General features: G+C 39.7%; 1 protein-coding gene across 5 annotated transcripts in view; it reads left to right on the top strand.

The window, feature by feature from the left end:
- Positions 1-27000, top strand: part of FNDC3B (fibronectin type III domain containing 3B) — a 330867-nt gene that overhangs the window by 156686 nt on the left and 147181 nt on the right. For all 5 annotated transcript variants that reach the window (XM_014866810.3, XM_014866812.3, XM_070509439.1 and 2 more), the window contains one exon: positions 13596-13672. In XM_014866810.3, the coding sequence (XP_014722296.2) occupies positions 13596-13672 (77 nt within the window). The remainder of the gene's footprint in view (positions 1-13595; positions 13673-27000) is intronic.

The following is a 27000-nucleotide window of genomic DNA, read 5'->3' as shown; positions in this document are numbered from 1 at the left end:
CTTATTGAAAGGGATAACCCTTTATCAATTCAGATTGCTAAAAAATGGAATTTGCTGCTTTTTGAGAAAGTGGACTCTCTGTTACTTGAAGTATTCTGGCCACTTGCTAGAGATTTTGTTCAGCAGTTCAAGACTTAAATGGGCTATTGGACTGGATGACAGATCCTTTCCCACCCCCAAGGGGATTCTGATTCTGTGATCTTGTCTGTCAACTAGAAATGTTTATAAAGATTTTATCAACTGCTCTCCTTGTTCGTAGATGCATAGTGTTTTGTATTAAACTGTCACTGGTGGCTAGTAATCATATAAATAAATACAGTAATTGCATAGACTGCTTCTTAATAGAGTGCTATTATTCTGTATTTTATAAAATCCTATGATCATTTTGTTTTTGCCATGGAACTATAATAATAGTTGATTTATTATGACTAAAGCTAGAGGACTATTTTTAGCCAAATTATGCTTATCTTTGTTAGTTGAAACATATTCAATTAAATACCCATTAAAAGGATAAAATTTATGGGACTTGGCTGTTTTTCCCTCTTCGCTTTAAACATTGTGCTGAAATTAAGATTCGGCTAATTTGGCTTAAAGTCAGTACAAATGAGATGTGCTTCAAGGATCTTGAATGTGCTTAATTTTTTTCTCCCTTTTATTTGTTTATTTTTATTGTGTTCTTTCTGGGTCATTATTCCTCTTACTGATTGGTTTATAGAACACCTACATCAAAGTCCAAGGGGGTTTGTGGTTGAGGGGGGCCAGGAAGAGAGAGGTGCCAGCCTGTGGAATAAAAAGCAGATTCCAGAGGCCTGGAAATCTACATTTTTAAAAGGCCTCAGAGATTCTAGTGTAACTCACATTTGAGGCTCACAGCTGGAAGGATTTTAAGGATTGTCAACTAACAGCAGTTTTGTAGAATCTGTAAACATAGACCTAAATGACACCGATGCCATGCAGCATATTGCTGTAGAAGGAAGCATAGAAATTGTCAGATTTCTTTTCTTTTACTTTGCATTCAAAGGAGTTAGCCTAGACAGTTAAGTGACTTGCCCAAGGCCTGGCAGATTAGATCGCATATCCTCCTCTGAGCTCCAGTTGGTTTTGTTGGGATGGATTGAGAAGAGATTTTAAAAATACCATTTGAAAGCTGAAATGGACCAGTGACCAGCCTGTAGATTCCTGTGATGCTTTTTATGAGTTGCCATTTTGAGTGTCATGAGTATGTGGCCATCACAGACTTTTTAATGCATCACACTGAATTGGGAAATAACTCAGTCAAGATTAATTGGGTCTGTTTATTTTCTGGGTGTGGTTTTTTGCCTAGTTTGTAGTTCTCCCCACAATCCACCAGATTATTCCCCACCCCCGCCCCTTCCATGTTAGGTATCTGTCCAGTTCCTCCCCTCTTTTCACAGAGAAGGTGAACTTTCTGTCCCAAACCATTCTTTTTCTTTATTATGTTTATTCTAGCAACACATTGCCTAACAGACATGACCTCATATCTGTGGCCAGGAAATTTTTAATCAGATATTTTGATACCATTTTGCTCTTCTAACTTGGTAAGTAGGAGGCCGAAGGTATGTCTCAGTGGACCTCAGGATGTGTGTATGTGCACAAGGGAGTGATTTTGCAGGTGAAATCAGGAGGAAGAGAAGTCACCAAGCACAGTGATTTCTCAAAGGCAGTTATGGAGATAACGAGATGAAAAAGACAAAAATTCAGGTGGTCTTATGCTCACAGTTTAGTCGGAAGAGGATATCTGGAGAGGGATGGGTATTATCTGGACATTTTGCCTTGAAGGGATTTATGAGTTGGTCCTGTTTGTGTAGCATGTATATCTGTTCATCGCTATGCTCTTGTTTAACCATTGGTAGTACTGTAGCTGAAAGTCTCTTTCTGATGTATTTTTGTTGTTTTTATTGAAAACATTGATAATTTCCCCTTCTCCCCTTCTTCCCTATCCCAATATGGCCTAGTCTTGACCATTCCTGACTGGCAAACTGAAGGCTGGTAGTTGTCTAGATGAGGTAACTTTAAGGTTTATCCATTCTCTTGAAAAGCCTGCTGTTTTTTTTTCAGCTCAAGAAAAACAGCAGTGAATCAGCTAGGAGATCTTTCTGATAACCTATTCCCCAAGTGTAGACCCTCCATTTTCATTTGTCTCAGGTCCTCTTAGTAAATGGAGGTTGATATTTGAAAGCAAGATTGTAGCCTTTTTAGTCAAATGGTTTGTTTCTGGGGAACCAGTGTGCCAGGATTAGGAAGCATCTACGCCATAAAGCAGTCCGCTGCCCCTCAAACAATGACTGTCTCAGGTCATTTTTATGGCTGAGAAAATTGCCTGTCAGGGTGACCCAGCCTTCCTGCAGTTACTGGGAGGCATTTACTGACCGCCTTTGATCAGACTTCAAGTGGGAGAATCTCACCTATTTGTAGCTGTAGTTTACTGTCAGTCCTTAGCCTGCCCTTTGTTTTTTGCCTACAAACTAAAGAGTAAAAGCAGCAGGCTGTGTAAACATGGCGGGTCTGTAGGACCTTTCATTTACTTTCCTGGCTTCCTCTATGTGGTTTAGGTAAGGCAGAGATGAGAACTATAAATTGAACTAGTCATCTCAAAGCCCGTTATTAGGTCCCAGGCACTGGACCATTTAGAGAATTTTTATTAGCAATCAAAACACTTTTGTCAAATTAAGTTAATTTCAGAAGATTGCCGGTCTTTGGTTGAGAGACAGCTTCCAACCTGACATTGGACGATTATGAGTGAGCGAGCAGCCTTCTACATTGGAGAGAAAATGGCTTCAAGTTGATAAACTGTGATTTGTGTTTTATTTTATGGAACATTTGGTTTATTTTCTCCATTTCCATAATAACTATTGGTTTTCCTTAGTAGTTCTATTTCATGGATCCTAGACATTTCTCTTTTGCCTTTGTATTTGAGGTACATGAGTTAAAAGAACTAGGTTAGTAAACCGCGTTGGAATGTTGTCAACAAAATGCCTTTAGGATGTTGTCCAAGGCCTTCCTTTATGGCGCGTACCCTCCCATGGGCAGCTGAAGAGCCAACCCAGAGAGGCTAAGAGGGCTGCTCTGTGGTTGGCTTTGTAAACCTCATTACAGCAGTGGATAATTGAGCTCCCCTCAATATGTTGAGTAATGATATGTTGGTAAAGTTCTATATTATCCTTATTTGTAAGTCACCTTTCAGGTGGGTGATGTTTTCAATGTTCTTTCATTTTTGACAGACGAGTAATGTAAAACAGATCTTGTAAGGGCGGCAGTCACATACTGTTGTCTGGTGAATAATTTCAGTGCTGTTGTCACACTTGCCCCTCTGGAGCGTGGCTTTGGAATTGTAAAGTGGAGCACAGGTGAAATAGGACGTGCACATTTGCCCCTGAGGTCCTCACGGAGTTGTTAGGAAAATTCTATTTGCTGTCCTATCCTTTGCTCGCTGTTCTGTCCCACTTAGGAGAAGCGGGCCTTGTGGCCAGCCAGATGGGATGGGAGTGTGGGAGGATGGGGAGGAAGAGTGGACTAGGTTTTGTTGATCTCTTTTCTCTTTCATAACCCTTCCTAAAGGCACAGAAAGCTAGTGAGAGAATGAAGGCAACCCCTTTAAAATACTCAGGGCCACAGTGAAGAAGTTCTGCTCCATTCCTGCTGACACGTCGCTTAGTTGCTCTCCTGGCTTTTCATGAACAATCTGTCTCTCTGATTCTTTCCCAACAAAATTAATAAGCTTAATATATTTCTTTAAAAACACTAGTTTGTGTTTTTTCTCAGGACATTTAAAATGAAATTTTACATACTCTGCTCTAATACATTTTTACCTTCAACAAGACTATCTGGAGGGTTCCACTGGAATTATGCTCACCTACTCCAACTCAGTTTTCCTGGTAACTCCCTCTTGAATCTGTTATTAGCTGGAATACCCGTAGTTCCTGGTCCTCATTACTCTATGTGAGGGGCTCTGACGCCCTTGTTGGGCATAAGAGAAAACTTGCTGGGAAAGATTGGCTTTTAAAGGATGTGAAATGAAGTGCTTAATGCTCTTTCTGATGCTCTTATTTTAATTTTTCTGCTGGTATTTGCGGGGCCTTTTCTTTGGAAAATATCAGAAGCCTTCTGTCTGTATTACTGAGTTGTATTTGTATCATGCCTCAGAGCTTTGAAGTTTGTGTGGGTCCTGGTTTAAGCATAAATAAGCAAATCCATGGATTATCTGCCATTAACACCTGACATTGAAAATCAAAACAAAGATGCACTGAATCTTAGTATTCATGTGGATAAGTTTAACTGGCAGGGTGCTGCTGAATGTTTGTCATCTGTACACTGGGCAAGTTTGTTTCACATTTGGATAGGGTGATAAAGTTTAACATGAAGAGTGGGGCCCTGCGACCTTGAGAGACCCAGCTTCAGCATCAGGCTGGCTGTCTGGAACCCACTGTTTGGTTTTTGTTTTGTTTTTTTCCAAAGATCAACTTCTTGAACCATTTCTCATAGGCCTTCTACCTAATTCTTGAATCATTTTTATTGCTAGACTAGACTTGTACCAAATGCTCATGCTGCTTGAGATATCTGGGCTGTCTGCCTGCCTCCATGCTGAGATGCACAGTGTCTGTCACAGAAACCTCAGGCCAAAAGCAGGACACAAAGCTGGCTTGTCCCCTCCCCCACTTTTGTGCACCTGTGCATTACTCATTCTGCATGCCATTCTCTCCATAATTAAGAACAGAAATGCTTGTTCTCCTCAATGTCATTGTGTCCTTGGCATCCTGCACAGGGTCTGGCAACTAGAAAGGTTTGTGGAACCGAACAAAGCAGCAATCCAGAGTTCTGAAACCAGGAGTCGAAGGCTGTGTTACCGGCCTGTCTCATAGTACCCAATATCTTTGACAGTCCTACAGCTTGTATTTCTGTAGCCCTGAATTTAAATCAAGTTCTTTTAAAAACTGTGTTAGGCTATCACGCCTGTTATGAATGGACTTGCCAACTTCCTTTACCATTCATTGCCAGTCAGTAAGAGTTTTAAATATGCTCCTTCTGCCCACCCCATGGATAATTTTTATTGTCCAGCTCCAGAACTCTTGGCTTCTAATGAAACAATTGCCGCTTGTTTATGTAGTAGTTTGTTAGTAACATATCTGTTGTAACATCCTCTGCATGGCTTTTAATTCCTTACAGCATCTTGCACAATAATTGTTTATTGAATTGAATTCAATAAAATATTAACCGATATTGTGATCACACAGTAATTACATAGATTTCATTAACATTTAAGCCTTAAAACAACTTGATAAAGTAGTTTTGGTAGATACCTCAATTTTTTTGAAATTGAGGAAAATTTGGATTTATGAAGTTTAGTCTTATGTGAGAATTAAACCCTTGTCTCCCAGCTCCTGATACCCTTTTAATAGCAAAACAAGTTCAAAGGGGAATATGTGGGGAAAAAAGACTTATGTTTCAAATTGGTGAAACAGATTTCTTAACTGATATGGCACCTTCTTGCATTTTGAAATGGTTAAATGATAAGATAGTGGTGACCCATTCTTCATGAATTCTGTCAGTAACTCAGTTTTGGTTCTTGGTAGTGGTTTACTTCAGGAAGGTTTCCGCAGGAATCTTTAGTCGTTGGGCAATTTGTTGTTATGATCACTTGCCACTTTTCAGGACAATGGGTGAGCCAGACTAGAAATTCTTGTAATAGAGCCAATGTCAGAGAGATGTGGAGGATCGACTTTCAGAAAACAAGGGCTGGTGCTTGATTTAGATAGACCTGTCTCAGGACATTTAGCGTGTTAGGCACGCCCAACTTTCTAAGGTTTCCTAGAAACTAGGGAAAGATAACAGGTAATTTGGGGAGAAGTAGAGGGTTTGGATTGGGGATGGAGAAGTAGATAACTATGGGAAAGCAGCCATTCTTTGGTCTTTAGTTTTTAATAATTATAATTATAATTCATGTATCTCGAATATGTTACATTCTAAAAAGGGAGGTAGTATTTCCAAGCTACAAGATAGGGACGTGTTTTTAGAAGAGAAAATGTGGAGAACAAAACAACTAACTTGCTCATTTGAGAAACTAGGTAATTCTTTGTCTCTGTGGTAAATAATTACTCTCTGTTAACCTCTTTGTTCATGCAGTATTTTTCTTCTGTGGCACAGTGTTAAAGTTGTTTTGAAATCCCATTATTTGGCAATCCACTGTGCTAGGTACTTTATATGCATTACATTTTCCAGTTCTCAGAACAACCATTGACAGTAGCTCTGGTCATCCCTTTTTGTAGGTTGGAAAAGTGCTGATCAGTCAGAGATTTTAAGTAACTTGCCCAAGGTCGTGCTAGGAATGGTAGAGCCCACACTGAACACAGGCCTCACCAGCTCGCAGGCTTTTCTTCTTTGTGTGCTCAGATTCTGCTCTTTCCAGCCTCTTTCCTCTCTGGCAGGATGCCTTTGGGAAGAAGACCTTGTTACAGGTTGGAGAGACCAGTGTATCTGAGTCAGAGAAATGTGTCATCTATACCTGGCTGTGTATGAAAATTAACCCTTGAGAGAAAATGACTTTACAGCAGCGTTTTCAGGAACAGCAAATTTTATTCTTGAAGGAAGGTAAAATTAGAAACAACATTGGGCTAAAAACTAGAAGAATTGAGTTCTAGACCCTGTTGTTTCATCATCTGCCTGCTGCTCGGTGTGCTTCTGTGCCTCAGTTTCTTTATTTGCAAAACAGTGAGATGTCTACGAAATCCTAAGGGCCTTTTAACCGATCACTTCTGTAACTGCTTACGTGTCCACGGGATGATCATCTTTTAAAATCTTGCTAAATTTAAACAGTGCCGAAGTGCCTCCTTGTGTTTATTTGTTTATATGTCTGTATCCCCATAATTAGCCTGTCAGTCCTTTGAGGATAGAGAATGCGTTTTACTGGTCTTCGCATAGCACAGTGTCTAGAAATAGCATCCTCCCAAATATGAATGTGGAAGGAATGAGGATGTGTTCTAGGAGATTTGTACTCTGTTGCTTTTTGGTAGATTATTAGCAACCCCAGTTTTACTGTCTTACCATTCTTTAGTTACATGCTCGTCTCTCTTTTAAAAAAAAATATTTTTATTGAGGTGAAATGCACATAACATAAAATGAATTATTTTAATTCATTGGCATTTAGTACATTCACAGTGTTGTGCAATCACTGCTTCTATCTGGTTCTGAAACATTTTCGGCATCCCGAAAGGAAACTGCACCCATTAAGCAGTTGCTTCCCAAATCCCTCCCACTCCTTAACCCTTGGAAACGACAGATTTGAGTTCTGTCTCTACTGGTTTTTTTATTCTTGATATTTCGTGTAAATGGAATCACACGATTTGTGACCTTTTGTATGTGGCTTCTTTTACTTAGCATAATGTTTTCAAGGTTCATCCACATTGTAGCATAGATCAGTACTTCATTTCTATTTATGGCTGAGTAATATTCCATTGTTTGTATTATATCACATTCTATTTATCCTTCATCCCCTAAAGGACGTTTTGGCTGTTTCCACCTTCTGGCTGTTGTGAATAGCGCTGCTGTGAACATGTGTGTACATGTACATGTTTGAGTCTCAGTTTTCGATTCTTCTGGGTATATCCCTAGGAGTAGAATTGCTGGGTCATATGCTAATTTTATGTTTAACTTTTTGAGGAAGTGCCAAACTGGTTTCCACAGCAGCTGTCCCGCTTTACATTCCTACTGGCAATTGTACAGAGTTCCAATTTCTCCACTTCCTTGCCGACACTTATTTTCCGTTTTTCTGAGAATGGCCATCTTAGTGCGTGTGAAGCGATAGCTCATTGTGGTTTTGATTTGCATTTCCCTAATGACTAATGATGTTGAGCGTCTTCTCATGTGCTTCTTGGCTCTTTGTATATCTTTGGTGAAATGTCTGCTCAAGCCCTTTGCCCATTTTCAAATGGGGTTGTTTGTCTTTTTGTTGAGTTGTGAGAATTCTTTATATATTTGTGATATAGGTCTCTTATCAGATATATGATTTGCAGACATTTTTTTCCATTCTATATTGTCTGTTCACTTTGCTGATAAAAGTCTTTAATTTTTATGAAGTCTGGTTTATTTTGTTGTTGTTGCTTGTGCTTTTGAGTACAGCATCATGAAAATATACCTGTGTTTTGTTTTGAGTTTTGTGATTTTACGTCTTATATTTAGGTCTGTGATCCATTTTGAGTCTATTTTTGTATGTTGTCAGGGCTCCAAGTTTATTCTTTCTGTTTGGGACCTCTTGCAATTCCATGTGAATTTGGGGATTGGCTTTTCCATTTCTGCCAAAAAGACCATTAGAATTTTGAGAGAAATTTCATTGGCCTTGTAGACTGCTTTGAGTAGCATTGCCATCTTAACGATGTTGAGTCTTCCGTTCCACGTCTTTATTTGGGTGTTCATTCATCCCGTGTATTTAGGTTGTCTTCAGTTTCTTTTAGCGGTGTTTTGTAGTTTGTTGGAAAGTCTTTCACCCCCTTGGTTAAATTCATTCCCACATCTTTTATTCTTTTGGATGCTGTTGTAAAAAATGGACTTGTTTTCTTAATTTCCTTTTCACATTGTTCGCTGCTGGTTTATGGAAACGCAGTTGACTTGTATGTGGCTGTTGTACCTTGCAAACTTACTGAATTCATTTATTAGCTTTAGTAGGTCTTTTAATGGAAGTCTTGGGGTTCTCTCTGCATAGGATTATGTCATCTGCAAATAGAGTGTCCCTTCTTCCTTCCTAATTTGGATGCCCTTTTTTAAGCCTAATTGTTCTGGCCAGAACTTCTCGTACAGTGTTGAATCGCAGTGGTGAAAATGGGCATCCTTGTTTTGTTCCTGATCTTAGGGGGAAAGCTTTCAGTCTTTAACTGTTGAGAATGATGTCTGCTGTGGATGCTTACCGTCTTTTAACCCACTAAGTCAGAGGTAGTCAAAGTGTGGCCCCTGGACAGCGGCAGCTATACCACCTGAGAACTTGTTAGAAATGCTAACTCTTGGGAGCCACCCCAGACCTGCTGATTCTGAAACTGTGGGAAGTGGAGCTCAGCAGTCTGGATCTTAAGAAGCCCTCAGGGTGATTCTGATGCTTGCTAACATTTAAGAACTGTTGCACTAGAGGTTAAGCTTCTTGGAGGTTAGAACCTGTGTGTCATTATCTTTCTATTCCTTTTAGTTCTCTTGTGGGATTAATCAGTGTTGAATAATTAAGAAAAGAACGTCAGTGGTCCCCAAAGTGCCTACATAATCTCTTAGCTTGTCTACGTGTCTTGAGTCACCATGAATAATTGGAAATTCTTTATTAGACATTCACAAGATTCATCAGAAGACCTCACATTTCATATTCAGTCTTAGACTCATGGCAAACAGCGCACGTACACTTTTATTTAGACAGTTTCTAGTGGTAATTATTTTCACCATAATTATCTGCTTACCTACTAGCTGTAGCCTTGTCCTTATGACTATTCCTTCCAGCAAGAATTTCTCTCTTTTGACTTATTTAGAAAGACTCGAGGGTCACTTTTACAGAGTTTATTGGATTTTATAACATCACTATTTTGCCTTTGCTGTATTTTTCTCATTAGTTTTCTTTTATCTTGCTGTGTTGTGATCTTGGTCCCTTTACATGCTTTTTGAACAAGATAATATTTAAGGTAATAAGATAAGAATGTGATGTATTGCTGCTAAAGGCTGTTGTTGAAAATAGCCAATTGGACACACCAGTAGCAGTTTACAGACAAGTGTGATAATAAAATTCTATTTATTCACTACTTGTTACCTCATAGTGAGTACTTAGCTTATAAAAATGCTATTTAAACATGTCCAGAATTGTGATATAATCAATTATTTATAGCTGGTCTTTTTCTGAGGTTCGTTTAATTGATAATTTATAGCCTGGATTCCCACTTTCCACCACTTTTAGGTATCTAAACCTCTATTTGTACATTTACCTCGAGTCAGTCCAGTTAACTCTGCTCCCAGAATGGGTGAATATTCTGCAGATAGCATCAGAGCAAGGGTTAAGTAAATGTGTGAGCTCTGGGGGATCCCTGGTAGGAGGGAAGAAACACAGAGTGAGACAGAATGGGCCCACAGCCTTGGCGGGGGCTCAGAAGCTCTCCATGAGCATGTGTGGTCCTAAAAATACCATATTGCTGGGCTTTCCTTCAGTCTCTTTGATGTGGGAATAAAGTCATAGGATCGTTGCATGAATTATTGATTGAATAATTAAGCAGCTTGCCAACCTTTCTCGTTCAAGGTTTGCCGTAAGTACTAAATGAAAAATCAATTCATTAACATGCTAGCAGATTTTTAAGATGTTACACTATGTACTTGCATATTGCATTTAAAATTTTTAATGACTATACACCAATCATAGTTCTTGTTTGTGTCTCACATCTGTTCAATGAAAAAAAGAAATTCTTGACTGTTGAAATCACAGCCTAAAACCTGAAATTGATCAAAATTCCCAAGGCATTTTTTCATGGTGTTGCTTGGCTCTTACCGAACATTCTACTTCCAGTTCTAGAAATTGTGTATGTGACATTTTTCATCTGTCTGTGGAAGAGTTCATGTGGTCTCTAGCGGAGCTTCTTAATTAGTTTCTCAAAAAAAGAAAAAAACTCACTGACAGTATTTTGGAAGTATGTTTGTTTACATTTGTTTTAAAATTATTTAATCTGTACGTCCATATATCTTTGTAGACCTGTTTGTACGTAACAAGAGTGTTTAATTAAAGGGGGCTCCAAATACCTTAAGAGATCTAAAAACTTTTTTCAAAAAGTTTAATAGTTCAGTGATTTTCCAATATAGTCAGAGAGGAAGTTGGTTTGTTTGAGAAGATTGTGTGGCTTTTTTTTTTCCTTATAGCCGGTGTTAGTGGTTTGAGCAAGAAGAGAACCATTTTTCACCATATTCTGAGGGCTATATCCTTTCAGTCTTGTATGTCTTGAGGGTATCAATTAAAAACAAGTCAAAAGGACCTCGTAGTTGTAGAAGTTTAGGAACATAGCTTGTGTTTTAATTAGGGAAGAGTTAGAATAGTATCAGGAGGTTCTCAAACACAGACAGTTGAGCAGAGGACAGGCAGCCTCACTGATTGGCAGATAAGTATTTAGAGAGACAGTAACTTTTCTCATACCACCATTGTGAATGGGATCTTTTTTTTTTTTTAGACTAGTTTTTGAACTCCTGAATGCCTGTGGGTGCAGTGGTTTATTTCAGAAAGGAGAGGAACCTTGGGGTTCCAAGGCACAGTTGAATTTCAGAAGCCATTACTGTAAATTTCACAATGCCCTTTGAAAGAGTTTTGATGACACTGACAAGAGGAAGGGGGAATAAGCATGTTAAAGTCATTTGGCTACTTTTGAAATCAAGGCCAGGAAGAAAACATTTTCCGGCTGTAAATCACTTACTTGTCCTACATTCTTTAAAGCATTTTATACAAATGACTTTAACAGTTTTGGGGGTCATGCCTGGGGTTAAGAGACTGTTTGCCTGGTATACATTTTGGTGATTAAAAAGCAATACTTTATTGAGGTAGTAGCTTTTCTTTTCATACTCTGTTCTGTGAAATATTTGATATTTATCTGATGGGGAAGGTTTGCCTCTTAAGTCAATATTGTGTGAAGTGTATACTTGTTGATTTTATGCGGTACAGGGACGTGTGCTATTAAAGAAATCAGTACTTAACAATGTAATTATAACAAAAAGCTATAAATAAAATTTTTAAGAAATTGTGAAGATTCCTAACATTTTGATGAGTAATTATTGTGCCATGCATTGCTCTAAGTGCTTTTGCATGTATTATTGAATGTAATCTTTAAACCCAACCCAGTGAGGTAGGAATTGTTATTCTTATTTATAACTGTTGAGAAGTGAGGCTCAGAAAGGCTAATAAGTGAATTGTCCGACGTCACCCAACCAGTATGAATAGTGAGCTGGAGGATGAAACCAGGCAGAGGCCATGCTCTTGACACTTGCTTATAGAGCCAAGGACATTGACCGTTGGATTTCACATAGTGCTCAGGCTAGAAGGCTGAGATAATTGTCTATGATTTTTTTTTAGTGATTTAATTGAAATAAAAATATTTAGTATATACCTAAATGTCTTGATGGTTTTGGCAAAAATGCCGCAGCTGATGAGAAAGATGGATTTGGAAGATGGATTGGGAAAGTGCCTTCAGTGGTGGTGGATGTATTAGTTTAAATCATCCTTATGGGGTCATGCCGTTATCCATTCTTAGGCCATCGTCATCTTCTGCTTCAGATGATTGTTGGTGTGTTAGCATGTGAGAGTCCGCTGTGGATTTGTGTATGTTTATACATAGAATGTAAACATGTAAATATTAACATCTTTTCTGCCCTGCTCCCGCGTTTTTTCCCATACTTGCGGCCCTGTTGACAGGCACGCCAGCATTACTGTCCCTCCACATCCCCCGCTACTCCTCTCCTGTGAAGTGGTTATAACACTGCTTTGTACTGTGAGGTGAAAGGTGCATTATGCTTACATGTAAATGCAGCACTGGGTGGCAGGATCTGTCTTCTTTTGCCAAGAAACGTGTTGTATTTTTCTTGGTTTTTGTTACAGCTGGGCAATTTTCATTGCCGGCAGCACCACACACATTAGGAGAAAGCAAATAAACAACACAAGGCACTTGGAGCCAGGAAGTCGCATCTCAGACTAGAAACACAGTTTGGATTGACAGTTGGGAAGTGGGGTGCTAAATGGGGAAGCCAGCTACCAAACTGAAAACGAGTGACCGTGAGGTTCTTGCCCTTCTAGGCAAACCATTTAATCGTAGGACCTTTGGAAGGGGGTCAGAAGTTGATTTCGATGTTATGACACTCCGTTTCTTTGTAATTAAATATTAACTCAGTCTGGGTCTTAGGTAACTGAGTGTTGCCTTGCCATTCGTTGTTTGTCTTAGACATGTGATTAACATTTGTTGAATTTAATATTTTGAAACTAACCTCTCGTTAATTGAATGCTTTACTTTGACGTAATCCAAGTAAATTTCGCATGAATATTCCTAATAGTGCCTAGATTTAAAATATGATGTATTTTTTTCCCTGCCTTATAACATGAGGCATACCAAATTCAGTGTTTTAAAGGTTTCTTCTATTTCCGATTAATGGCATGTTAATCGAAATGAAAATTGTAGACCCAAAGTCTATGGGAGCTTTTTAAACTAGAGGAGATCAACTCATTTAAAAAGTTATTTGTTTAAGCATTTTTTAATAATACATTCTTTTAAAGTCAAAAGAAAAAAAAGGAAACTTTGCCCCACTTTGTTAGAGTACTCTTACCTGAACAGCCTTGGTTTATGGAACTTGAAGCTTTAGGAATTATTAAATATTTATAAAGATGCTCATAGTTTCCCCCTCCCCCCGACTTGAATAGCTGAAGAATTTGTTTTTATGTGTGGTTTCAAGTTTAAGGCACAGTGTACCAATTACTGAAGAGAAAATAGTCAAAGTGATTAATTCTCTTAAGTTTTGGTAATATTTTGGAAATAACCAATGATTATTTTGAATAATCTATGTTTCTTCAAGTGTTAATATGTTACTCTTGCCTCTTTTAGGACCTGCTGAAGTTCCCATGATGTCACCCAATGGATCCATTCCTCCCATCCATGTGCCTCCAGGTTACATCTCACAGGTGAACTATTTGATGGACTTTTCCACTCACTATGGGCACTGTCATTGTTCCAAGAGAATATATGTTGAGGTTTCAGAAGCGTATTCCAGGATGAATTTAGTTAGGATAATGCTAGAGTTGTCATCCTTTTTGTGGTGCCATACAGCCTTTCCTGAGTCCTGCTACTTGACTTGCAAGAGATTCGGAGGGAGGAAAACAAAGCAGGCTGCTGGGCTGCCCTTAGCCGCAGTGGGTTTCACACTTGACCGTTTGACAGTGATTCCTTCATAGAGTCTGCTGCCTGAGAGATTTCCTTCCATCTGTACCACAATTTGCTGGGGGAAAAAATGCAGAGACTTATTAGTAAAAATATCAAAGGAGACATTGCTAACCTAAATAGGGCCTGCCCTCTATTATGGGAGTCCCATTCCTCCATAGTGTGGCATGACCTGGGCTTGATGAATTACTGAGTATGATGTGAGAACTTGGCTGTTTGTACTAATATTTCTCTGAAATTTGATTTTCTCTGAAGTAAAATAGCAATAACAATGGAAAAGTAATAGCAATTTCAAAATGTTAAAGGATAAAATTCTATCCTATACCTGAATCAGGTTTAAAATGTTCACCGTGCCTGGAACGGGGGTGTCATTATATACTGTAGCTTTTGTCCTGGGCTCGGCACAGGTGAACGCCTCATGCTTCTCCCTGTACAACTTTCTTCCAAATACCTAACTACCAACTCTTTTTCTCTCTCTTTGCCTCTTCTGTTCTTTTTTACTGATTATAAAGGCATCCTTTACTCATTGGGAAAAAATCAGAAAAGATAGAAGAGTACAAAAAAGAAAATATTTATAATTTTACTGCCCACAGAAGATAATCATTGTGTTAACATTTTTTAGATTATGTCCTTCCAGATTTCTTTTTTTCTTTCTATTCTGTCTCTGTTTCTCTGTCTGCTTTTAAAGTGGTTTCAAAATCTGTAATTTTCAGTTTTTAATGATTTTGCTAGGGTGAAAAAAATTGGCAGCTACATAGGAAAATTACTGTGAAGTGCAGGCAGGAATCAAAGAAGATTTATCTTTCTCTGATGTAAAAACTTATCCATTTCTTCACTAAGCCATAGTGCAGCCACTATAATTTCATTTTTTCCATTCCTACTTTTACATGAGCCAATTTGACATCTTTTTTCTTTTTGAGTAGCCAGAATGTTGGCCAGTCTTCCCCCTGTTGCAAATAAATGACTCGTTCTACACAAGTCTTTGTAAATAAGAATCACTGTGGGGAGAAAAGGGTGGAGACCAGGCCCTTGTGGCTAGAACACGTGACGTCACGTCACCAGTTAAGTAACAGAAAAAAACAAGGAATGTAGAATTCCATTATGTCTTCTCCTCTATTTTGAGGAAATGTTTCATTCCATTGAAGCAGAGTACAGTTCTCACCATTGTGATGGCAGGAATAACACCTCCTTTTATGCTAAAGGTCCATTTAAGGAATACCAGTGAAAAGTTGAATGTTCTCACGGAGAGAAGCTGCACCGTGCTTTTTCTTGCTAGTGGTGTTGCTGTGATTGTACTAACTGCAAAACATTTATTGGGAGTCCTAGAAAAAACAGAGAATTTCAGATTGTGGTATATTTCTCGTTCTGAAACGTCTATAGAAAATTCAAGTAGAAAGAGTAGAAGCAGAGCTGTAAACTCACTTTCATAAAGCTGATGATGGAAGCATCGTGAGACACTTTCTCAACTGAGAATTATCGCAGAAAGTGCTGGAAGATATTGGAAGAATAGTAAAAATGGAATAATTTGGATTCTGAATTGAAAAAGAGAAGCAGTCTGTGAGGCATGTCTTCAGCTCCATTTAGATTGGGCTCCCTGGTCAGAGGATGGGCCCAGAGTTGATGACCTTCGGTGGTAGCACTATATCTTTAATGATATTTGACAGGAAAGCGTCTGAGTAATAGAGATGATGACTATGAAGAAAATTGAGAAACTGATAGGATGTATGTACAACGTCTTCTTTAAGGCTGACTGCATACACACTTCAACGAAATGAGGAGGATGGAACCAAGTATAAAATGTCTTAGGAGACTTCTCAGCCCCAGGAGATCTAAGGAGAAAAACGCATTGTTGTCCTGCAGTTGTAGAAAGGAAGAATCATCAAAAAAAAAAAAAAATTCCCCTCCCACCTGGACGTAATGTGAGAAATGCCCAATACTAGTGTGTCCCTATGGGAGTCAGTTCTATCTCTTATTCCCACAGTCCTTTTCCTCAAATACATGTGACTTCCTTGTTCAGGTCTAGAGTTGGGCGTACATTGCATAGAAGTGGAGTTCGAGTTCTCTAATGTAGATTATGGATCCTTGATACTCAACCCTGCTCTCCTTTCCAGGGTGACCTCTACCTGTTGCCCCACATTGCTGCCTCCTTAAACTTCTGTCCCCTGGATACATCTGGCCTTTTCTCAACTACATACTTCTGTGCCCATTATTTCCCTCTTCTTGGAATACTCTAGAGCCCCTCTTTGTCTGACAGTTCAGTCCTTCTCATTCAAATGCCCCTCCTCATTGTGACCCTTTCAGAAGCTCCAACACAGAAATGATTGTTCTGTTTTTTCAGCATTTTTGGCACTTTGTCTCCATCTTTGTCATGAAATACAATACATTTTATAACCATCCCCAAGAACTCTTAGCGCCTCACTGGGACTATATCTGAGAAACTAGAACACGGCCTGGTACATAGTAGGTACTTGATAAGGGATAAGCGTTTTTAAATATATGCGATTGGCCAACCTGAGATAAAGTAAATATAGGACAGGTTCATAGATTTGCAGGTTCAAGTAGAACAATAAAACAACTGATAGCTGGAAAATTTGCTGGATCAGAGTGATGTATACCGGCAAGTTCTGAATGTGGATTTGACAGAGAGAGGAGTGCCAAGACAATTCAGAAGAGGAAGGGATAGTTTCTTCAACAAATAGTGCCAGGACAACTGGATATGCAAATGCAAAAGAATGAAATTGGACCTCTACCTCATGCCATATACAAAAATTAACTCAAAACGGATTATAGACATAAGCGTAAGAGCTAAAACTATATAACTCTAGGAGTAAAATTTTGTAGCCTTGGATTAGACAAAGGATTCTTAGGTGTAACACCAAAAGCACAGGCAGCAAAAGAAAAAAAATAGGTAAATTTGACTTCATCCAAATTAAAACTTTTTGTGCTTCAAAGGACACCATCAACAAAATGAAAGGAAAATTCATCGAGTGGGAGAAAATATATGTAAATCATATATTTCAGGAGCAACCTGTATCTAGAATATATAAAGAAATCCTACAAATCCAGAATAAAAGGACAACTCAATTTGAAAATGGGCAAAGGATCAGAATAGACATTTCTCCAAAGAAGCTATCAAATGGCCAATTTGCATATGAAAAGTTACTGGACGTCATTATCCGTGAGGGAAATGCAAATCAAAACCACAATGCAATGTACTTCACACATACTAGGATGGCTTTAGTCAAAAAGATAGATAATAACAAGTGTTGGTAGGGTTATGGAGAAATTGGAACCCTCATACACTGCATGTGGGAGTGTAAAATGGTACACTTGCTTTGGAAAACGATCTGTCATTTCCTCAAATTGTTAAATAGAGAGTCACCATATGACTCAGCTATTCCACTCCTGGACATATACCCAAGAGGAAAGAAAAATACATTTCCACACAAAAACTTATACCTGAATGTTCACAGCAGCATTATTGATAATAGCTCCAAAGTGGAAACAACCCAAATGTCTGTCTGCTTTTGAATAGATAAACATGATGTGTCATAACCATACACTGGAATATCATTTCAGCCATAAGAAGGAATGAAGTACTGATATATGCTAAAACATGGATGAACCTTGAAAATACTGTGTTAAGTGAAAGGAGCCAGACACTAATGCTGTATACCCTATCATTCCATTTATATATAACGTCCTAAATAGGCAAATCCATAGACACTGAAGGTAGATTAGTTGTTGCCAGGGGCTAGAGGAGACATAATTAGTGAGTGACTGCTTAAGGGTGTGATATTTCTTTGGGGGTGATGAAAGTGATCTGGAAGTCAGTAATGGTGATGGTCACTCAAGTCTGTGAATAGACTAAAAACCACTGAATCAGACACTTTAAAAGGACAGATTTTATAGTATGTAAATTGTATCTCATAAAGCTGTTGTAAAAGAAAGAGGGAGGGAAAGATAATGACTAGTCCTAATTATTAATCAGCAAACAGTGGGACAGCTGAGAAAATGGCCCAGCCTATCTTGGTGCTGGAGGTGACAATGTTAGTAACTCCTCTGTAGGATGTGCACTGTGCTGAGTGCTTGTCTTCATCTCTGGTTTTCACCAGTCTGATTTTCCACACGAGGAAGCTGAGACCCTGAGTAGAACCAGGATTGCAACCCAGGGGTTTGTTTCTGAGTTTACTGCCCTGTTTCCCACTATGATGTGATCTCGAAGTCAGCGACAGAGCCTGCCTTGATGGATGCATTTACTTTATCTTGCGTTGCTTTCTGACAGTGTGAGTGTGGATGTGTGCTGTGCCTTCTTATGCATCTCCAGTACTAAAATACCAGCTACTCACTTATGAGACGGCCCGTTATTCTAAGAAAATTGAAGAGGGAGGCAAGTAAATGATTAAAGATGTTACATTAGTAAGTCTCAGCTGAGTCAATGGAGGAGTTCTTGATTGTAGCATTCATTACATAATTCACTAGCTGAAAGTGCTGTAAAGATAAATTGATCAAATTGACAAAATACAAATGTCAGTAATGAGCAGATAATCTTACCATAAGACGAATATCTGGAGTTGAAGGGACAACTGTGTTCTGCTCTGAGGTGCAGTCAACAGCACTATGTGTTCCTAGGTTGAGAAGGACTGAACCCATTTACTTTAAAGATACTGTGGACTTAGGGGAGGAGAACAGAGGAATCTTGTCATTCCAACTCAGCAGGCTCTGCTGTCATAGGCTCTTCCATGTTGTATGTGTGTGTTTTGTGCTTTACTTTTTAGTGCAAGGCTGGGAGGTGTTTGAGGAAAAAGTAATCTGAGGGCTTCAACTTGAGAAAAAATTTAGGCTTTTTTTTCCAGTTGTCAGAAAGTGGATTTAGGTAAGAGGGAGTTCAGTCTTATCACACTCATCACCATCATTTCCATTATATATAAACGTTGTTAGTCTGATTAGGGTTGAAACCATGGGAATACAGGGCAAATCCTACAGTTGGGAAGACCATGGACATTACTTGGAGAGGCCTGTTTCACATCCCGCCATGGCTGCTCCCGTGTAACTTTTACAGATTCTTTCCCCACATATGGGAATACCTACTTGATGTGGTAGAGATGAGCATTAAGAGAGATGTCATGTGAGGTGTGTAGCCCAGTGGGCGTTCACTGAGCGGTAGCTGTTGCAATGAAGAAGACTGTTAGAACAATTTCAGTGACAGTTTGGCCATTTGCCTTCCTGAACCCATGTTGAGATCACATAGTATGAAGCAAATTTTTCCTTTTATTCTATACTGGCCATGGTTTTTCTCAGTTTTTTTAACTTCATCATTAACTTTTTGAATAATTTATATATAAAAATTTCTTAAACAGATGTCTTGAGTTTCATTTTCCATGCCTCCATAGTAATTTATGAAACATTTTTCAAATGTTACAGGGAAAAGCTTCACGTAGACCCAAAGGTTAAAAAAGCATATAAAAAAGAAAAAGTGAAACATCCAAGTTAATTTTCTGTCATTTGGGAAACCATCTCTTCTTTTTCCAAATTGATGTAACCTGAAAATTTCAGATAGTAGTTAAAATAAGTGTTTTGGGGGTTATAGCAGAAGTACACACTTTACCTCATTCCATTGTTTTGGGGATTAGTTAATGGATAAAACCTGTTGCAATTATATATATTCCATTGCCCTTGTCCAGGGAGAGACGAGAAATCTATTTAAAAATGCATTTAAATTTTGGTTTGGTTGGTCATTCTCCAATGAGGATTGTTTCAAGAGTCGGCCAGAATCAGAGCCCCTGTGGAGAAATAATGGCGCCTGTTAGGTGGAAGCCCGGGAATGCTTTCCCCCATTTTGTTCAGCCAAGAGCTGAGCTATAAACATCAGCCTCGACTGCGTCCCTTTGGTAATTACAACCTGGAATTAAATCAGTGGTATGTTTCACCTTCAACACTGTGAAAATGATGAGCAGAAGGGACCGTGGGGGATTGCCCTTTGCCCTGACAGACCCATTTGGCAGCCAATAATAAAAGAATTGGAATCTCTTTCAAGGCTTTAAGTCCTTGGGAGGAATTGATTTTTCTATAGGAAGTTAGGAAAATGTTCCACAATCAGCAGAGTGTGTGCGTGAGGGTTGGGAGCTTGTGAGGAAAAGAGCAGAGGACTTAGTGTCCATTCTGCTTTAGTTTCCGTTATCAGCAGATTTGCAGCAACTTTATTTTTCGTTTTCTGGTTTATTTTGTCTGAGGAACGATTACAGAGAGGGTTGGCAATGCTAAATTAAAAGATGTACCAGGGAAATCCCCTGCCCTCAGAGCACGGTGAAGTTTCCTCTTTCTGAACCTTGTCTGTCTCTCTTTAGTCTGCATTTTCTCTTGGATTTCTTTCCTTTGTTTTGAGATCCTGGCATCCTGCTGTAGTAGAACACTGGATTAGCAGGAGGAAACATGAGCACAGGTGGGGCTTTGCCTCCAACTCCCTGTGTGATTTTAAGAATATTTTAAGTTAGTTATATGGGTGTTTCATTTGTTTGTTTATTTGATCATTGTTAGTTGTCTTCCCTTTTAGCATTTAAACTCCACAAGGCCAGGGACCCTAGTATCCTGTTCATCACTGGATCTCCACTTCCTTGCAAGGTGTCCAACACATAATAGGCATTTATCAAGATTTGGCTGGCTGGCTTGTTGAAGTCTTTTTTTTTTTTCACTGGGGAAGATTAGCCCTGAGCTAACAACTGTGCCAATCTTCCTCCACTTTATATTTGGGTTGCTGCCACGGCATGACTGACAAGAGGTGTAGGTCTGCACTCAGGATCTGAACCTGTGAACTTGGGCCACCAAAGTGGAGCGCACTGAACTTAACCTCTATACCACGGGGCCGGCCCTTGTTGGAGTCATTTTTATCTTGTGGAGGAAGGAGGGGAAAGGAAACTGTTTGACAATATCTGAGAATTTTTTCTCATCTAAAATTAGGTGATTCTCCTTTACTGTTCCTATTCCTTAAAAAAAAGGAGACCAAGTGAGAATCTAAGTAAGTTCTTAAGCAATCAATACCAAAACAGTGTAGTGCGCTCCTTTGTTATTTAGCATTCTATTGACAAGAATACTATTGTTCACTTCCATAGAAAAATGATAGTTTTTTCTCATAATAATAATATTGAGACAGTGTCACGTTTAGAAATGACTGCTGAATCATTAGTAAGGATTAAATTATGCACATTACATTATAATTGGTTTTATTGCACATTTATTATGGTCCTTCTAAAGTTAGTAACTCATATTTCTCATATGTAACAACTCTTCTTAGAAAAACTTCTTTGCCCGATGTGTTGGGTACAAGACTTTACCAAAGTTAGGAGAATTTTATATTCCTACACACTCTTTGAAACGCATCGGCTTTACAGACTTGGACTTAAATAATAATATAGTTACTTTGCTCTGTGATAGATACGGTCTGAATATCATCACCACGGATTCTTCATCCCTTCTTGTGCCATGGAACCCATTCACAGACTGGTGAAGTGTTTTTAAATGTAAAATATAAAATCCATAGATAAAATCGAGAATAATCCGCCTGTGTTTCCATGTTCATGAATGTGTCTGAGAAGCTGGACTGAAAAGATGTGGTTGGACATCTCTTCTGTGCTGATCCGTGGAGGGTGCTGAAGTAAGACGAACAGTTATCACCTGCAGATTCCTGCTGTTGACAGCTTTGTTAATATCTTTTTTTAAAATAGTGACACCAATTGAATACTTTTTATCTGTGAAGCACTTTATTTTTTTAAAAATTGTATCACTTTTTTTGGTGAGGAAGATTGGCCCAGAGCTAACATCTGTTGCCAATCTTCTGGTTTTTTTTTCCCCCCTCCCAAAAGCTCCCCGTTATATAGTTGTATATATCCTAGTTGTAGGTTCTTCTCCTTATTCTATGTGGGATGCCACCTCAGCATGGCTTGATGAATGGTGCTAGGTCCACGCCCAGGATCCCAACCAGTGAACCCTGGGCCCACGAAGCAGAGCACACAAACTTAACCACTCGGCCATGGGGCCAGCCCTGATAGCTTTATTAATATCTTAAAGGCAGCTCAATTTGGCACAAATTAAACCATCAGTTCTCTACTTTCTGTCTTCTGACAAATATCCTGTTCCTTAAAACAGCATTTCCATTTACTCTAAAATAATTGGTCCATTCTATTGCTCAAAACTCTCTGGATGTAATTCTGCTCACTGGTCCAGTGTTCTTATGTGACACACAAGTATTGGGGAGGATTACATTTGATTTTTGATCTTCAAATGTGGTTCTTTTTGGTATTTAGGTTGTTGATATACAATAAAATAAGACAGAAAAGGCACAGCATTTCCAGTCAGAGTACTAGGCTATGAATCTTGTCACCCACTTATACAAATCATAGGAGTTGTCATTGTCACCTTTAATTGTTATACTGAATTAATCAGTTTGCCATTTTGCCTTCAACATCAATATCCAGGGCTATATTTCGGCTTGAAGAAGAGGCCTCTCAGCTCTCAGCAGTGTCTTGAGAAGCCTAGCTCTCTCTAAACAGGAGCCTGTCTATCGCCTGGCTAGACAGGGTTCAGGCAGCTGAAGTGTGAACAGAGCTGGAGCCAGCTGAGGACCCAGCCTTGGTTCTGCGGTTCATAAGATCTGTCTCAAACTATGCCCCCTCGGCTGTAGCGTCACATATGTTACTGAAGTAGTTGCAGACATACCACAGAAGATGGACTTGTTTCCATCCTCCTCTCCAGCCCTCAGTGGCTTTAGTTATAAATCATTGAGTAATCACCTGGAGAAAGCCAGGTGTGTGTTAACGTACTGAAAGTCGATTTCATTTATATATGCCCTAGTTGTGCTCTTTTTTCCAGATTAAAGATTTACGTAAGCGTGAGTAGCTTGGCTTGCTTCCGTATGTATAAAAGTGTTGGCACTTAAAAAGCCAGCAGCGTGGGGATTGCCATTTATGAGAGTGTCTCCTTATCTTAGTCACCTCTGCAGCAAGCATGTCTGGAAGGCTCATGACCAGAAGTACTGAGGACAAGTGCCGTATCAGTACCTTTAACTCGTGATGCCCTGTACAGCCACCTCAGATTTGTTACGTGAATCTAACCATCCCCCGCATCTGTACCTTAGCCCTGGCCTGGAGTTGGCGTGTGGGTTAAAGATTAAGCACCAATGGAAAATTTAAAATTTCTAGATATAAATGTGAGTAGGTAAAATGGTTGGGTAATGTTTGTTCATTCATGAATCACCTCATCACTTAAAACTTTAGGTTTGGTTATCTATGAAGTGGATGAAACTGGTTGTTTACTTAACCATTGGCAAGTACTGGGTTGTTTTTTTCTTGATTCAGGAGACGATATCTATTATCAATCTGTAACCATTCTGCAAGATAATGGTTTGATATTATATAAAGGGCCCTTAGAAACCTAGATGTGTCACCAATAATTTATTTTTCCATTTCGCGGCAAAAATAACCGTGCTGTATGGCAAAAGGAGCTGGTCCTAAACCTAGAGGGTTTATTGTCTCAGAACGTTAATGATAAGGAAGCAATAGAAAGAGCAGCTATGATTTCATCAGTGTTAGCCGTTACAGATATGAAGAGAAATGAGATTGAGAAGTAGTGTTTGTGTTTTCAGCCACAGTTGTAATCACTGAATTTGAAAAGACAGAAAAGTAAGTCAGGAGATTTAGGAAATATGTTCAATTCTGCCCCCAGTTTTAAGTCAAGTAGCTCAACTTCATCTGTAAAACAGAATGATCACTTGCTCGTGTAACTCGTTGGTGGCTCTTTGAGTATTCCTTTCTTCCAGTTCTCACTTTCTTCTAATGGTGCTTGGGTGATGGTGGTGGGACTTTCATCCATAGCAGCGAAAAGGGGATGGACGAGGGAAGGTAGAGTCCTTATGTTTCAGATTTCTACCCTCCGTGAAGAACAAACTTGCTTTTCCTCTTTCGTATCGTTCACTGTGTTAGAAGACGCAGAGTGAGGAGTTCGTGCAGAAAGGAGAGGTGGGAGCCAATGCTCTGTATTCTTGGTTGGTAAGGAGTAAAACCCCTCAGCTGCATCGAGGATTGCAGTAGAACTTCCATTGGAAGAGTATAATTTTTCTGTGTCTGTCTTGTGGTAAAACCGCGCTTCAAATAAGAGGGTCAGGAATGACAGATCTGGAATTAACTGGGTTTAGATTATCTGGAGTTTTAGAGTAGCATGTCAGATATTTACCTGAGTTATGGGGGGAGAATTTGATAATGAATGTGTTAGTAACTCCTGTAGACATTAAATCTAAGCAGATTGGGGCTGGCCCAGTGGCATGGTGGTTGGGTTTGTGCACTCCACTTCAGCGGCCCAGGGTTCGTGGGTGCAGATCTCCGGCATGGACCTACACACTGCTCGTTGAGCCATGCTGTGGCAGCGTCCCGTGTACAAAGTGGAGGAAGATTGGCACAAATTTTAGCTCAGGGACAATCTTCCTCAAACCAAAAAAAGAGGAAGATTGGCAACGGATGTTGGCCCAGGGCCACTCTTCCTTCTCCCTTCCTCCCTCCCAAATCTAAGCAGATAAGCTATTTTTTTCTTTTTGCTTGCTTTTTAACTCATTTGTTCATTTAGCCAACAGTTATTGAAAGCCTTCTGTGTGCCCAAGTGCCCTTGAGGGACTTGCACTTGGGTGGGAGACAGATCTGTAATCCACGCTGCAGGACAGAGGTGCTGGTGGAGGCGGGAGCTCCAGTCTGGCTGGGAGAAGCCTGGACTGTTGGCCTGCTCATCCCTCCGTCTAGGCAGCTGTTTTGCTTTGTATCACCCAGGCTTTTCTTCTCCTTGCTTGCTGCTTGTGTGCTCAGCGTCAGCTGAGACTTCTTCCCTTCCCGGAATGGCCTGGGAGCCCACTTCAAGTCTGTTGGCAGCAGTTAGGAATTGAACTGGAGCCCGACTTTCAAAACTCATTTGGTCCCAGTTTTGTGTGTGCAGGCAGCTCAGTCAGTGCTCTTGCCACCGCAGCAAGCTGGCTGCCAGACCTTGCGCACCGCCTGTGTGCATGTGGGTTCCTATGTGTCCACGTGTAGTCTGCTCTGCCCACTTCCTGGATCATCCCTGGCCATCTGGGGCAGGCTTTTAAAATTTTTCTTTTGACTTCCATCATTGAGGCTCTTCTTTTCATTCTTGTCACTTGCAATCCAGAACTAGAAGGAGAGAGTTTTAGGAACTCAGGAGTTTACTAAAATTCCTGTGGAGCGTTTTAGTTCAGTAAGGGGAACTGCCGTCTTTGTCTGTTAGGACACTTGAAGTGTAAGTGTTTTTAAGAGATCCTTTTCATTCTTGGACTCAAAATTGCCCTTCCCTCCCCTCATAGCTCTCCGAGCTTGAGTGAGTTAGCTTAACTTCCCTGAGCTTCATTCCTCTTATCTCTAAAATAGATCTAACTGTATATGCCTCACAGGATTGCTGGAGGGTTTAAGGAGGTGGCAATATTAATAGTAGTAATTGCCAGGTAAGATTTTTCTATTACGTGTCAGTTACTTTTCCTAAGTGCATGTTAAGGACCTTAACATGTGTTGCTTTATTTCAGGTAGACGATGTTGAAGCAGAGCAGCGGGTATTCAATAAATATTGGTTGTATATTGAATCCTTTCACATCTCTTAATAACCCAGCTATCCAATTTCTTATAGTTCACTATTTACATATTTATTTCTCAGCATACATAACTTCTGTATAATTCTCCCCATAATGAAAACTTTGGGTGCAGACCAGAAGGAAAACCTAGTTCTGCAACTCAACTCGCCGTACACCTTAATCATGCAATGCTTTGTTCCTCCTGTACAGCAGGGGTGCTGCTAACTAGTTCTCCAGCAGTTAAATGAGAGAACCCATGTCCGGCAGCTGGCAGAGCACTGCCTCTGGCTATGAGTTGCTTTCTCATCTCCCTCCCCATGCCGCTCTCTTCTCCTCCCTCTTGCTGTTGCCTTCAGGCTATTTTATTTTCTTTTAATGGTTCTCTTGGTCATACTTCTAAAAACACTCCTGCAAGTAAGGCAAACATTCTCCCTGTTTAACCTTTTGTGCCTTGTTCTCAAAGCCTCTCGTCCTTGTGTCTAGGCCAGAGGATAACAGGAATACCAGACACCAGAAGTTTCTCAGTAAATACTGATGGAACAGAATGAAAGGACATGATAAAGAATCAAACAGGCTGCTGTTTGCCGTCAGGCTGACCTCCTTCCTTATCCTGAGGAAGGTGGCTCAGTGTTCGTTCTGAGGATAAGTGCTTTACTTCTTAAACAGGGCTCTTTTTAAGCAGACAAGGCTGGTAGAACTTAAGGTGGAGGAAACGGGGGAGGCTCTAATAGGTAGTGCATTAGTTTTGGGGGCTACCACACACTGGGTGCTTCAACGACAGAAATTATTTCCTTGCAATTTTGGAGGCCACAAGTTTGGTTTCTTCTGAGGCCTCTCTCCTCGGTTTGTAGATGGCTGTCTGTCTTTGGTGTCTTTACATGGTCTTCCCTCTGCGTGTCTGTGTCCTAATTTCCTCCTCTCGTAAGGATATCAGTCATACTGGATTAGGGCCCACCCAGATGACCTCATTTTACCGTATTTACCTCTTTAAATGCCCCGTTTTCAAATACAGTCACATGCTGAGGTACTGGGAGTTAGGATTTCAATAATGAACTCTGGGAGTGGAGGTGGGGGGCGTAATTCAGCCCGTAACCCGTGGCAACCTGAGAACCTAGCACAGTGATCTTTTCCAAGGGTCTGCCCTTCTCTGGAGAAGATATGTGAGTGACTGTTCTGTTGAGTCACAGAGCTAGGAAAAATCTGGATGAATATTTCATTTTGATTTCTGAAAAAACAATACTTTGTTCTGATTTCTGAACAGCACTTCATAAGACAGTCTAATTTTTCTCTTTATATTATTCTTAGGCTATGTAGATAAATCTTACTACTTAGCACCTGTTTTTTTCTCACCTTTGAATATCTAGTACTTAGCTCATGGTATATGTCAGGAGGTAATTGTTGAATTGAATACAGGTGATTTTTCTGCCTCTGGACATTGTCACAATTTCATTCATCCCC

This window comes from Equus asinus, chromosome 5 (genome assembly GCF_041296235.1).
Source record: "Equus asinus isolate D_3611 breed Donkey chromosome 5, EquAss-T2T_v2, whole genome shotgun sequence".
NCBI lineage: Eukaryota > Metazoa > Chordata > Mammalia > Perissodactyla > Equidae > Equus > Equus asinus.
The sequence above is the reverse complement of the archived record's forward strand: the minus strand, read 5'-3'. Positions and strand labels throughout refer to the sequence as shown.